Source organism: Belonocnema kinseyi, chromosome 5 (assembly GCF_010883055.1).
Source record: "Belonocnema kinseyi isolate 2016_QV_RU_SX_M_011 chromosome 5, B_treatae_v1, whole genome shotgun sequence".
Lineage (NCBI taxonomy): Eukaryota > Metazoa > Arthropoda > Insecta > Hymenoptera > Cynipidae > Belonocnema > Belonocnema kinseyi.
Window position 1 is genome coordinate 53197819 of NC_046661.1, and position 12970 is coordinate 53210788.

The 12970-nt window shown below is 36.7% G+C and overlaps 1 protein-coding gene across 5 annotated transcripts in view; it reads left to right on the forward strand.

Moving 5' to 3' along the window:
- LOC117173178 (glutathione hydrolase 1 proenzyme-like) overlaps window positions 1–12970 on the forward strand; it is a 138535-nt gene that overhangs the window by 118229 nt on the left and 7336 nt on the right. The window contains exon 10 of one of the 5 annotated variants that reach the window (XM_033361600.1): window positions 8223–8333. The exons of the other annotated variants lie outside the window; for them this stretch is intronic. Coding sequence (XP_033217491.1) covers window positions 8223–8237 — 15 coding nt within the window. The 3' untranslated portion in view covers window positions 8238–8333. Of the gene's footprint in view, window positions 1–8222; window positions 8334–12970 lie in introns of those variants that run through there. 5 annotated transcript variants of the gene reach the window in all.

Below are 12970 nucleotides of genomic sequence, written 5' to 3' on the forward strand. Positions count from 1 at the left end.
TTGGCATTATTTTCGCGTAAGCCGACCGAGTTTTTGCGCCGATTCATAACCATGGATGAAACCTGGATCCACTACTACACTCCTGAGTCAACGCAAGAGGCAGAAAAAGGTAAAACCATAACCAGAGCATACTATTCATCATTATTGGACCGATTGAAAATCGAAATCGCCGAAAAACGACCGCATTTGAAGAAGAAAAAACCTCTTTATCATCACGACAATGCGCCTGTTCATTCATGCTTAGTTTCACAAGCAAAATTGCATGAAATCGGCTTCGAATTGGTTCCTCATCCACCGTATTCACCAGACCTGGCCCCAAGCGACTATTACTTGTTCCCTAACTTGAAGAGATGGCTCACCGGTAAGCGTTTTTACTCAAATGAGGAGCTCATAGCTGAAACTGAGGCGTATTTTGGAGACCTTCCGATCGAGTACTTTTCGGACGGTATCAAAAAGTTAGAGAATCGTTGGACTCGCTATATCGACCTAAAAGGAGAGTATGTTGAAAAATAAAACCGACTTTGGCCAAGAAATCGTCTCCGTGTTTCATTTTTCAGGGACTTATCAGACTGCCTAGTGAATAATGAAAAGCGTAATCTGCATTATACAATTCATCAAACATTAATTGTATGATGCAGCTTCGTTTCTGTAAAAGGGAACCTGTACTTCTCCATTCAGTTTGACATCCTTCAAACTACATTTCATTGAGAACTTGAAACGATTCATGCGTTTCTTCTGTCAATCGTAAATCACGAATTGAACTTAATTTAGTTTTTTGAGGTTATGTTCTCATATTCAGAATGTCTTAAAACTATGGAACTAATACATCTCCGAATGTGGCTTGTCAGATTAAATTAAGTCCAAATATCTGACCAATTCGAAGACTCCCAAAACAATTGAAATGTAACGTTGTCAACCTGGAATTTTAAGATACACATTTCGAAGCTCTTCAGTTGAATCGTTTCATTTTTCCTGGGTAGGCTACCTTCTATGGATTTTGAGCCGCTAAAACCGAATCTGGGCTTAAAATTTCTCCTACATGTCTCAGTTTTCCCCTAGATTCAAAAAGTAGGGAAAACCCTAGGGATTTTTTGGTCACTCAGGCCATATAAAAAATTTGTATGCACGAGACAAGTTACTAGGCTACCCCAATTGATTTTGAGCCGCTGAATGAAAATGTGGCCTCAGAATTTCTCCTACACGTTTCAGTTTTCTCCTAGATACAAGAAGTAGGGAAAATTTTAGTGATTTATGGTCACACAAGCCATACAAAAATCCCCTAAATGAAAAAGTAGGGAAAAGTTTAGGGATTTCTGGTCACATAGGCCATAAAAAATTTTTCTACACGAGACAAGTGAATAGGTTAGGCTTATGGATTTTGAGCCGCACAATCCAAATCTGGTCTTAGAATTTATCTTACACGTCTCAGTTTCCCTCTAGATGCAGAAAATAAGGAAAACCCTAGAGATAATTTGGACGTTATTTTGATAACACCAGTATACGCGAAAATAGACACATCGATATTTGTTTAACATAACAATCTAGGTATTATTAGATCCAGATTTTTTTATGAAACCTTTAAACGTAAATCTAAGGTGATTTAGGAGTAGTCACAAAATACACTTTTATTGGCAAGTACACTTAGTTTTCAACCATTTTATTCTAATAAGTTGAAGCAAAATAGTTTCTTCACTTTAAAAACGAAACTTTTATAATGAATGCTTTTAACAATTTAGGAATAGTTTCTTGTTGCGAGAATGATCCTACTCAGAGCTCGGCATTACTCAAACTAGCTACAGGACACACTTAATACACACACACACTATTTAAATTTTAGCGTACATATTTATTGTACTCGTAGTTTTCACGCATTCTTACACACCTCTAACATACCGCCCGCTTCGTGCTGTGCATTTAACACGAAATTATGAAGATATCGCGGATTCTATGAGCCGCCCGCGTTCAAGAAATCTAACATGCAGTAAATAGTTATAATTATATAAGTGAAAAAACAAGTAAAGTAACCAAAAAAATAATAATAGCAAAAATAGTTGCATAGAAAAGATCTTCTAAGAGGCTTTAGTGTTTGAACTATCAGTTAACTCAGCAGCCCCGACCGCGCTGACAGGCATTAAACAAAGTTTTGAAATTGGTCAGTCGAATTCCGAAGTGGCAGTTTTAACGCGAACGGTACGAATCAGACCGTCTTTTCCTGGGTAGCATTTAAGTATGCGACCCATTTTCCATTTAGAAGGAGGGAGCGCATCATGTCTGATGAGCACCATTTCGCCCGTTTTAATATTAGTATCCTGTTATTTCCATTTGTAGCGTTGCTGTAAAGCATGCAAAAATTCTGCGTTCCACTGTCGGCAGAAAACTTTTGTTGTCGAGTTGAGGCAAGCTTCGATTTGAGATAAAGTGGTAGAGAACTCCTCAAACGTTAAAGTATGTGATCCAGCACATCTACGTAAATGATGTTTTAGACTTTCAATCCCTGCTTCCCAAAGACCGCCAAAGTTAGGGGCGGCGGGTGGAATAAAATGCTACGTAGTTTCCTCGACCGATAAAAAATTAACAAGATTCGGGTCTCGACGTAATTGAGCCGCGCCTTAAAAGGTGGTACTATTATCGCTGTAAAGGTGAGCAGGCATTCCTCAACGAGCTATGAAACGCTTGTAGGCTGATAAGAAGCCCTGATAAGTATAGTCTGATACTAGCTCCAGATGAATAGCTCTGGTTACGCAACAAACAAAAAGAGCTACGTAACCATTGTAACTGATCGCAAGTGCGCATGTCGAGCGTTAAGTACTGAAATTTGATGATTACAGGTAGTATCACTGTATGTCTCTCATCATAACTAATTGGAGCTTGATGGAGGCGACCTCCTAGTCGCAGGCATTGGAGATGATTCTTTATAATCCGAAAACTTTCCCATTTTCTTATGTAGCGCTTTAATAAATCGTAGGCAATAAGCCGTGACTCTAACTAATCTTGGCCAAGAATCAAATCTATCAGCCAGACCAGACTGTAGAGGTTTCTCCTTCATGATATGGTGGGAGACTTTAGCCTTTGAAGAGGACTTAAGTTCTAGGTCTACTACAGCTGGCGAAGGTGGATGTGAATCCGGGAAAATTGTGGAATAAAGCGACAACCAACAGGGTCCTTGCCACCATAATTGGTGATTTAAAGCTTATACTGGAAGAAAACCTCTTGAAGAGCAGTCTGCTGGGTTATCCCCAGTTGGAACATATCGCCACTTGGCATGTGACACAAATTTGGGAATATGTGCAACTCTATTAAAGATAAAGGTCGGCCACGTTAAGAGATGCTTGCTGAGCCAGGCCAAGACTACCGTGGAATCGGTATGACATTGCAAAGGAACATTATCAAAGTTCATTGTCCTGATAACAAATTTCATGCTTTTGCTAATAAGTGTGGCCCACATAATTCTAATCTTGGTATGCTCACCGTAACAATTGGAGCGACCTTTGTTTTGGCATATCACAAGGCTACTTGTTTACCTTCATCTTCTTGAAGAATGCGAATATAAATAACAGCGGAATACGCTGTCGCTGAAGCATCCGATAATCCGTGAAGCTCATATCCCAAAGTAGATCGCGATAGTCCAGTCCATCTGGGAATTAATATCTGCTCGAGTTTTGGAGGCTCATTATAATAGGCATTCCAATGATTGAGCAAGTCCTCGGGAAGAGGATCATCCCAATCTAATTTACGAATCCACAATTCCTGTATTAATCTTTTAGCTACTATTATTACAGAAGACAACCATCCAAGTGGATTGTAAAGTCTGGCGATAACCGAGAAGATGTTTCTTTTAGTGGGCTGTTCGATAGGGTGAGTTTCCACTCGAATTTTAAAATTATCCAAAACTGGCTCTCAGCGCAAGCCTAACACTTTCAATTGAATATCTTTCTCAGAAAGAATATCAAAAGCCCTTTCATGATTACCTTGAGGGCAGTCAGATAAAGTTTGTTCATTATTGGAGGCCCATTTTCTTAGATGGAAGCCTCCTCTCTCCATCAAGTGTGTAACCTGTCGTCTTAACTGTTTAGCTTCCTCAACGTCATCTGCTCCGAATAAAGCATCATCCACATAGAGATTATTTTCAAGAATAGGTTTGGCTCAAGGAAAATTAACTCCCTCGTCTTTTGCCAACTGTTTGATGACTCTATTGGCCAGATAAGGAGCACATGTAGTGCGATAGGTCACCGTAGTTAATCGCCAGTCCTGAAGATCACCTTTTTGAGAGTATTTTAAAATACTCTGATAATCACAGTCTCTTGGATCTACCTAGTCTGACGAAACATCTTTTCCACGTCAGCTACAAAAACTATTGAGTGTTCTCGCCATCGCAAAATGATGGGGAACAAATCAGTTAATAATTTAGGCCCAATATGCAATTGAGAATTCAAAGAAGTACCATTAGACGTAAGACTGGAAGCGTTGAAATCCACGCGCAAACGTGTAGTGGAACTACTTTCTCTTAGAATAAGATGATAAGGAAGAGACAATTTGAGAAGCATCGGATCCTTTAAAATTTGGAGACAATTCCATATGTTTCAGTTCCTGGTATTCAGTTAAAAAATTGTAATATTCTTTAAAAAGTTCAGGTTTATTTTTTAATCGAGCCAGACCCTTTTGTAATATTAATTTAGCCTTTTCAAAAGAATTTCCTATTTCTATCGAAGGACCATTCTTAAATGGTAATCGAACCATATACTTCCCTGATGTCAAGCGTTTATGAGTGGCTATGAAATGCTCTTCACAGAGTACTTCGTCTTCTGTTAAAAGAGATTCAGAGGGAGCTTCTTCTATTTCCCAAAAACGAGATAAATCCTCGTGAAGTGCTTCAGTCGTAATGCTGAAATGAACGGAGGTAGAAACAAGCTCCGAAATTTGACGTACTGGACCAGACATAATCCAACCAAAGATGCTATTTTGGGCGGTCAAAGTTCCTAATGTACCTTGTTTTAGGCCAGGCCACAAGCATGATCCAAATTTGTCGGCCCCTACAATAACATCAATACCTGATAACCCAAAGGGATCAGGATCAGCTAAACACAGTTGGTTTAATCCTTGAAGGTTAAAGTTTCTTGGAAATTCTGGTGGGGAATAAGAACTGAGATTTTGTAAAACGAGAGCCTGTAAAGAAAGAGGATTTTGATTATTTTCCTTAGAACGCAACCAAACTTTCGCTACTCTTTTGGCAGTACCTATAAATTCTCCTCCCACACCGTAAACATGAGTATTAATTTTTTGATAAGTGGGTCTTAATATTTTAAGTACTTTTTTAGATAAGAAGCTGCACTTTGAGCCCTGGTCCAACAGTACTCTGAATTTATTATTATTCAGTGATTAATATTCGTTTGCGAGCTAGACGCCACTTGAGAATTGACTGAAAAAGAATCCGTAGAATTTATCGATGGATCATAGAATGCTGAGTTGCCAGATTGATCCTTATTTTCGTGATGTAAAAGAGTATTGTGCTTGCAACGTCATTTAGCACAGGTGAATTTGCTGGGAGAGTCATACGGTTTATGCCCAGGAGTCAAAGAATTGAAATACGCATGTTTTTGAAGTACAAACTCTTTTCTTTTATCAACACTCAAAGCTCGAAAATCTTTACACTTAAAAAGAGAATGATTTTCTTTGCAGAAAATGCATTTAGAGTTTGAAGAGGCAGCATGACTTTTTATCGATTGCGATTTGTTAGTTATATTTTTATCCGTTATTCCAGTTATCGCAAGTTGAATTGCTTCTAAGGTTCTAATTCTTGTGACTAAAAGTTCATTTAAAGTTTCATAGGAAGGGTAATCTGTACTCGGTCCCAGTTGCGTCTCCCATTCTTTTACTGACGCTACATCAAGACGTCGCGTCGTCCAGAAAACCATAATATCGTCCCATTGATCGGCAGGGCGGTTTAAATTCTTTAAAGCAGAAAGTGCATCATTGGTGGTATCGCGAAGTAATTTAAAATCACTTACAGAATTATTATTAACATTAGGTATATTAGCGATAGTATATTATTAACATTAGGTATATTAGCGATTTCATTCAAATGAGCAATAAAGACCTTTTATTGTCATAACGCTTTTTAATATTTTCCCAAGTCGTTTGAAAATTACCCTCGGTTATTTTAACATGCTGGATCAAAGTTTTTTTTTTGGTAAGTAGACTTAGTTTTCAACCATTTTATTATAATAAGTTGAAGCAAAATAGTTTCTTCACTCTAAAAACGAAACTTTTGTAATGAATACTTTTAACAATTTAGGAATCGTTTGTTGTTGCGAGGACGATCTATCTCAGAGCTCGGCAGTACACAAACTCGCTACAGGTCACACTTATTACACACACACTATTTGAATTTTAGCGTACATATTTATTGTACTCGCAGTTTTCACGCATTATTACACACCTCTAACAATATTATATTCTTAAGTGCAACGACTTGTAGAAACATAATTTGTACACCGAAATTCTTTGGTGTGTCTTCTATTTTTCCTTGCATGGATAATTCTGAAGAAATTGAAGGTCTTTCAGATTATATAGATTAACACGGGACAAAATAAGAAAAACCTAATTACCTTTATAGTTTTACGTGCGAAATCAGTCTTTTGTCCCGTGCAGACAACTTTGCTTTAGTGGACCTGTATGCCCAGAAATTCCCTAGGCTTTTCCGTACATTTTGCATCTAGTGAGAAAATGGAACAAGCCCGAAAAACTTGGGATTCAAATTTAGACTTAGCACGCAAATCTGCAAAGGACATGGCATTTTTGTTATTTTTTCCCGTACATATCTATATAATATGAGAAAGACCTTCCATTTCCCTAGAATTGCCCAAGCTAGGGGAAACAGAAGGCACATTAGATAATTTCTATTTACAAATTAAGTCTCTATAACTCGCAAAACTTAAGAATATAACATCCATGTGTCTGTTTCCGCGTATACTAAAAATATCAAAATAACGTTCAGAATATAGTAGTAGCCTAGTCACTTTTTTCGTGCAGGCAAATTTTTTGTATGGCCTGTGTGACCAGAAAATCCCTAGGCTTTTCAATACTTTTTTCATTTAGGGAAAAAATATTAAAAGCTCGAAAAATCTAGTAGTCAAATTTAGATTGAGAGCGCAAAACTGCAAAGAAAATAGCATTTATCTTATTTTTCGTTTTATAAGTCAGAATGTAATGGCCAGACCTTCAATTGGCCTAGATTTATCCTAGCTAGGGAAAACGGTAAGCACACCGGGGAATTTTTATGTAAGAATTTGGTCTTTACGAGCTTCTACACTTAAGAATATGACACCAGTACGTGTATTCTTCCGATTCAGCAGCTCAAAATCCACAAGGATAGCAAAGTCACTTGTCTCGTGCAGACGAATTTTCTGTATGGTCTGTGTGACTAGAAATTTCCTAGGCTTTTCCCTACTTTTTGCATTTATGGGGAAAAGAAGACGCTTAGTAAAAATTCTGAACCATATTTGGATTCAGCGGCTCAAAATCCAAAAGGGTAGCCTAGTCTCTTGTCTCGTGCAGACAACTTTTTTTGTGTGGCCTGTGTACCAAAATGAATGTCAATATGATCAATGTGTTTCAAGCGATCTACTCTCTCTCTTTTGATTCCACAAGAAGTATTAACTGGGCAGCAAAAAGGGAAGCTAGTGCTGTTCCGACAGAATTTTGCGTTTTAGCAAAATGTTGATATCGCTTTTTGGCGATTTCTGATAATGCCGGCATCTAGGCAATTTCTAAGCTGATTTTTGGTGCGTATGAATCACCTTTTTCGAGAATATTTGTTGAGTGGTTTTTTTCTGTTCAGCTGATTGGAGACCTTTTTTCATGATTTTTTCCATATGCTCTTTACTTCAGGCTGCAAGTCGACTTTCAATTCAGAAGATACACTTGGTTTATCTCCTATCATTATGAGTATATCTGGATCTAAGAAGGGCACCTCCTTTAATGTTGCTCTAGGTATATAATATAAAAAAGGGGAAAATCTCCAATTGCATTGTATAATCTAGTGCTAATTACACAATCACGACGTTATATTCGTATGGAATTGCCTCGTGACATATTTTTATTACCTTTGTCACATACAGGGTTCGTGTAGAAACCTCATGTATATTTTACGTATAGGGTACGTGTGGAACCTAATTTATGTTATGTGTGATGTATACTTCTATATTTCACTTTACCTTTTTCAGGTTGCATCTGGATGACACCTGTCAACAGAGAAGAGAGGTTTTTTAGACTTTTTTCCAATTTTTGCATCCTCTTCTTGAGTTTTTTATTTTCTGACTGCCTTTTAAAAGATCTACTTCTGGAACGACTCCCTTTTACATGTTTTACCATCGTAAATTTGCGATATTTTATAATAAATACTAGGAAAGACAAAACTTACGCCTAAAGTTTCAATTTACAACGAAAACGATGAATGATATACGTGTTCATGGTAACGTACATATGCACTACTGCGTAAATATTTTTAAATTTAAACTCTAAACGTTGTGAAGTTTCAGCATAACAAGGACACTACTACACGTAATCTCGATAACGAGGCGCTTCATATAATAGGAGTTTTGGCAGGGGCTAAAAAAAACTTCGAATTATTGAAATTTCCAATTATCGGCGGTTGCAATTGTAGAAGTTCCACTGTCAAGAAATTTTATCAGAATTTCCGACGACTTTTAAGCCTTCTGGCAGCATCCTCATATACAGTCAATCAACTGACAATGCTCTGGTGCTATTTCTAAAGCCATCTTGTAAATTTACACAAATCTTCAAGCTTATCCGAGTCACGTTAATGAACCATAATAATTGGCATCTTTGTTAGGTCGTCATCGCTCAATTCTTCCACTCATCCCTGCCAGTAAGATATTTTCACTTTCATCATCATAAATCGACCCTCTTAGGTAAAAATTGGCCTGATCCCTTTCACCTCGCCATTTAGGTTGTGGAATGACGATCTATCATCTTCGATGCTTTTTGGTGTTGGCTGCAACCTTGCCCTGCCAAGAGCTCCGAGGGAGTTAAGTCAATTGTCCAAAACGAGATGTGCCAAATTTTGTGGAAATACGTTTTTTGAACATTGTATAATCATTGTATATGACATCTCCATTGTACACTAAAGGTCTGACATTGATTCCCAGGATTTCGAGATTAGAAACATCGAAAAATTGAAATTTTGATCTATGGAACATACGAAAAAATAGACAAAAATTTTTCTACCAAAAAGCATCTAATAATTTGTTATAATTCATTTTTAAATAGGATGCGTAGTTTTGGTTTTATTCGTGAAAAACTAAATAAAAATAAAAACATCAAGTTTTTGAAAACCAAAGCAAGCTACGAGAAAGAAAATTAACAAAAATTGTGCATTTACAACACATTAAAAAATTTTTTAATAATTACTTTTTAATAGGACGCGTAGTTTTTGTTTTAATCGTAGAAATAACATAAATAAAAATTTAGATTTTTGGTGAAATGATACATGCTACCAAAAAAATAGACAAAATTCATTTAGCCAAAAAACCGTTACAATTTTGTTAATAATGATTTTTTCATGGGTGCGTAGTTTTTGGCTCTAGTGGTAATATAATATTAAAAATAAAAATATTAAACGTTTGAAAACACCACAAAAGCTACGAAAAGAATGTAAGGACAAAGGCTGTTCATAAAAAAACTGTCAATTTATTATTATTTAATTTTTTATAGAACGCGTAGTTTATATTTTATTCTAAAAAATAATATTAACAATATAAAAATTAAATTTTTGGAAAAACAGTACAAGGTATGGAAAAAGTTAATGAACAAAGTTCTTCACCTAAAAAAGATCTATAAATTTCTTAAGAAATATTTTTTGCTAGGATGCGTACTTATTAATTTTTTTTTATCTTTTACTCGAGCGGACCCGACTTTACATCATAGTCACGGACTAAGTCAAATCAATGATGAGATGAGGATCCTATAAGTTAATTTAATACGATGGTTGATACCTCCTGCGATAATGCTGTAGGTATACAATCGAGAGCATGGTGTAGTTTGGAGCTCCTCCCTTTTCCCGTGTACATTGCCTGTAGCTGAAATCACAATAGAATGAATAGATGCATGGTTCATATTTCTCCATATGGTATTTACTTGAAGCTTTAACTCGCTATACTTATGGATCCTAATTGTATAATTTGACTGCAAATTTCAGTTAAGTGGACTAGCAATGTCTTTGATGCAGACTTTCCTTTGCAAGTCTTTGTTTGATTCTGCCATAACAACCTTATCATCTGCGAAAGCTATTACTATTTCGAGATCTACACCTTCTTCGTCGAAAAGAGCCATTATTAAACACTTGTCCATGAATAATATAAATAACAATGAAGACATAACGCATCCTTGTCTAACTCCTTGAATAATATCGAAACAGTCACTCAGTTTCCCATTTACCCTGACACGCGCTTTGCTACCCGTATATATTGTTTTTATTTCTGCTAGGAGCCATCGATTGACTTACGATACTTAATAAGCTGATCCCTCTCTAATTATTTAAATTGCTCTTTTCTCTATTTCTTTTGTATATTAGTACGATAAACGCTTTTTACCAATCGCCTGGGACTCCTCCCATCTCGATGCATAAATTTATCAATTCGCACAGTCTACGTGGTATGTACTTGCTACCATGATTAAGCATTTCAGTCGAGTCAAGAGTACAATTTTTCAGAGTATAAAATCGACACAGTATCGAACACATTCAACTCCGCTTATTTTACTCCATAGTTAAATAGAAGTGTGCTAAACGTTCTGTGATGCAATCAGAGTGAATATAATTAATTCGCACCGCACAGAAACAAAATCTTAACCCATGCTCAATCCGGAGTTAAAAAGTCGAGGCGGAACTTCCTATGGAGTTTATGATAGGAGCTGCGTTCGCAGAAAACTTGCAAACAGGAGTTTTTCGCCACATCCAGCATGGCCGCAAGTCAACACGTGCGAAACTACGAACTCAAAAGGTAATCAAAAAAAGTAATCCTCATTAAAATAACCAAATTTAGGAAAGTATACTCAAAGAGCCAGCTGGTAGCCTGTTTTTAGCCTGCATTTAAGTAGATAGGTGAGACACAAATTTCAATTTATTATATCTTGATAAAAAAAATATTCGAGCAAACTCAACGGCATTTGAAATAGGACGACTTATAATTTAAGGTGCTGCAGAAAAAAGAAATGTGATATTTATTTGTCAAGAAATCCAAAGGGTTTCTTACAACCGTAACAGTATAAGCTGCACTTAATAAGGGGGTGAAAATGTCAAAATTACTTAGCATTTGGTTAATTTCAGAATGAAATTAACGGTTATCCTTTAGTAAAATAAACATCTATTCCCTTTATTTATATATTGTAAGAAATGCTTATTCAATGCGATTTTGCGAATTTAAGGCGCAATAGGCAATGTTTGGATGCATCACGTAAAAAAATGCCTTTTTGATATATCTGTGACAGTCGTCACATTACGGCATATTCTCACTCAGCAAGGAAAGGATTTTATAAACAATAAAAACATTTTCGACAGCACAACTTCTTCACAGATCGCGTACACTTGAGTGTTCATTGGTGCAGGACGTTTTTATGTTCCGTAACTGTTTCACCTGACTTGTATGGATATATGGTAAATCCGAGAGCTTTTTTTGTGTACCGCGATGGCAAGAACGCGTATTCACAAGTCGTTCCCGAGGTCGCCACCTCTCAATTACAAATAAAATTCGAATTTATTTAACAGATCGCAACTTGATAGTGCTGTCTCAACTATAGTCTATACCGTTAGAATGACTTAGATCTCTTCATATTATTCGTTAAAGTGACATGATAGTTCATGATTGTAGCATCGAGGAACTGTGCAGAATAGTGACTGGATCGGTAAAATCTACTGATCCGTAGGTCAACACCTCTTGAGAATCGGGACTGGTAACCATCAATCATAGTCTTATTTAGTTGTCTATGATCGTAACGTTTACTGTACTGTCGTATTGTCCAAATACTTTTACCATCAAATGTATTCCGAGTACTTGAGCATATTTCTAAATAGTGAATACTCCCTTCAGCGTTCCTTTTTAGCGATGTTTACTCCTCAAAATCAACTCCTGTTGGTGTCGTGGGACAACTATAGGATCAGAACCCAGTTGCTTGAAATAACTGTGAACAGTGCATTTAGGGAGTTCTTTTCCAAGAATTACACTTCAACTCATCTTCCTCTGCTCCGTTTGCGGTTTACTCAAAACGGTGGTACTTTGATAGGGTATAGTTCGGAGTAGATTTTAACTCCGCTTTATTAACAGTGCACAGACTTTCTCAATGTAGTTTTCTAACGTTTCTTCTTCTACATCGCAGTTGTTGTGTCTTATAGCTTCATATCCGAATAGTCTCCTAAAATGGTCTCTCAAAGAGTCTAATATCCCGTCTGCATCATATAACATTTCATCTTTACTATTTCTAATGCAGACAAAATTTGTACATTTAATTCCCTTCATCTTTTTATAAACCAGTTTCTTGCTTACATCAAAGTCGTCTTTTATTTTCTTCTCTTCTTCTATTCTGATTTTATCTTCACTTTTCTTTACCAGTCGTTTGAGTTTCCTCTTTCTGTGTCTGCAATAATTTTTATGTCTATTGCTCTTCTCCTCGCTAAGACCTGCTATGTTCAAAGTTCTGTTGGACGATTTTGTCTTTCTTTTTGAGCTGTCTGAATTTTATTATTCCACCATGCGTCACCAGACATTCTTCCTGGAATTGCAGTACCATACCCCGCGATCGCAAATTTTACAATGATATCTCAGAAACTAGTCCATGGAACCTCTATATCTTTGTTGCTTATAATCGGCTTCCAAGTTACCCTAAGTGCCCTCTATCTGGGTAATTCCCTACCCAGGGCAGCCCTAAAATCGGCCCAGTATCAGAGTTTCACTGTATA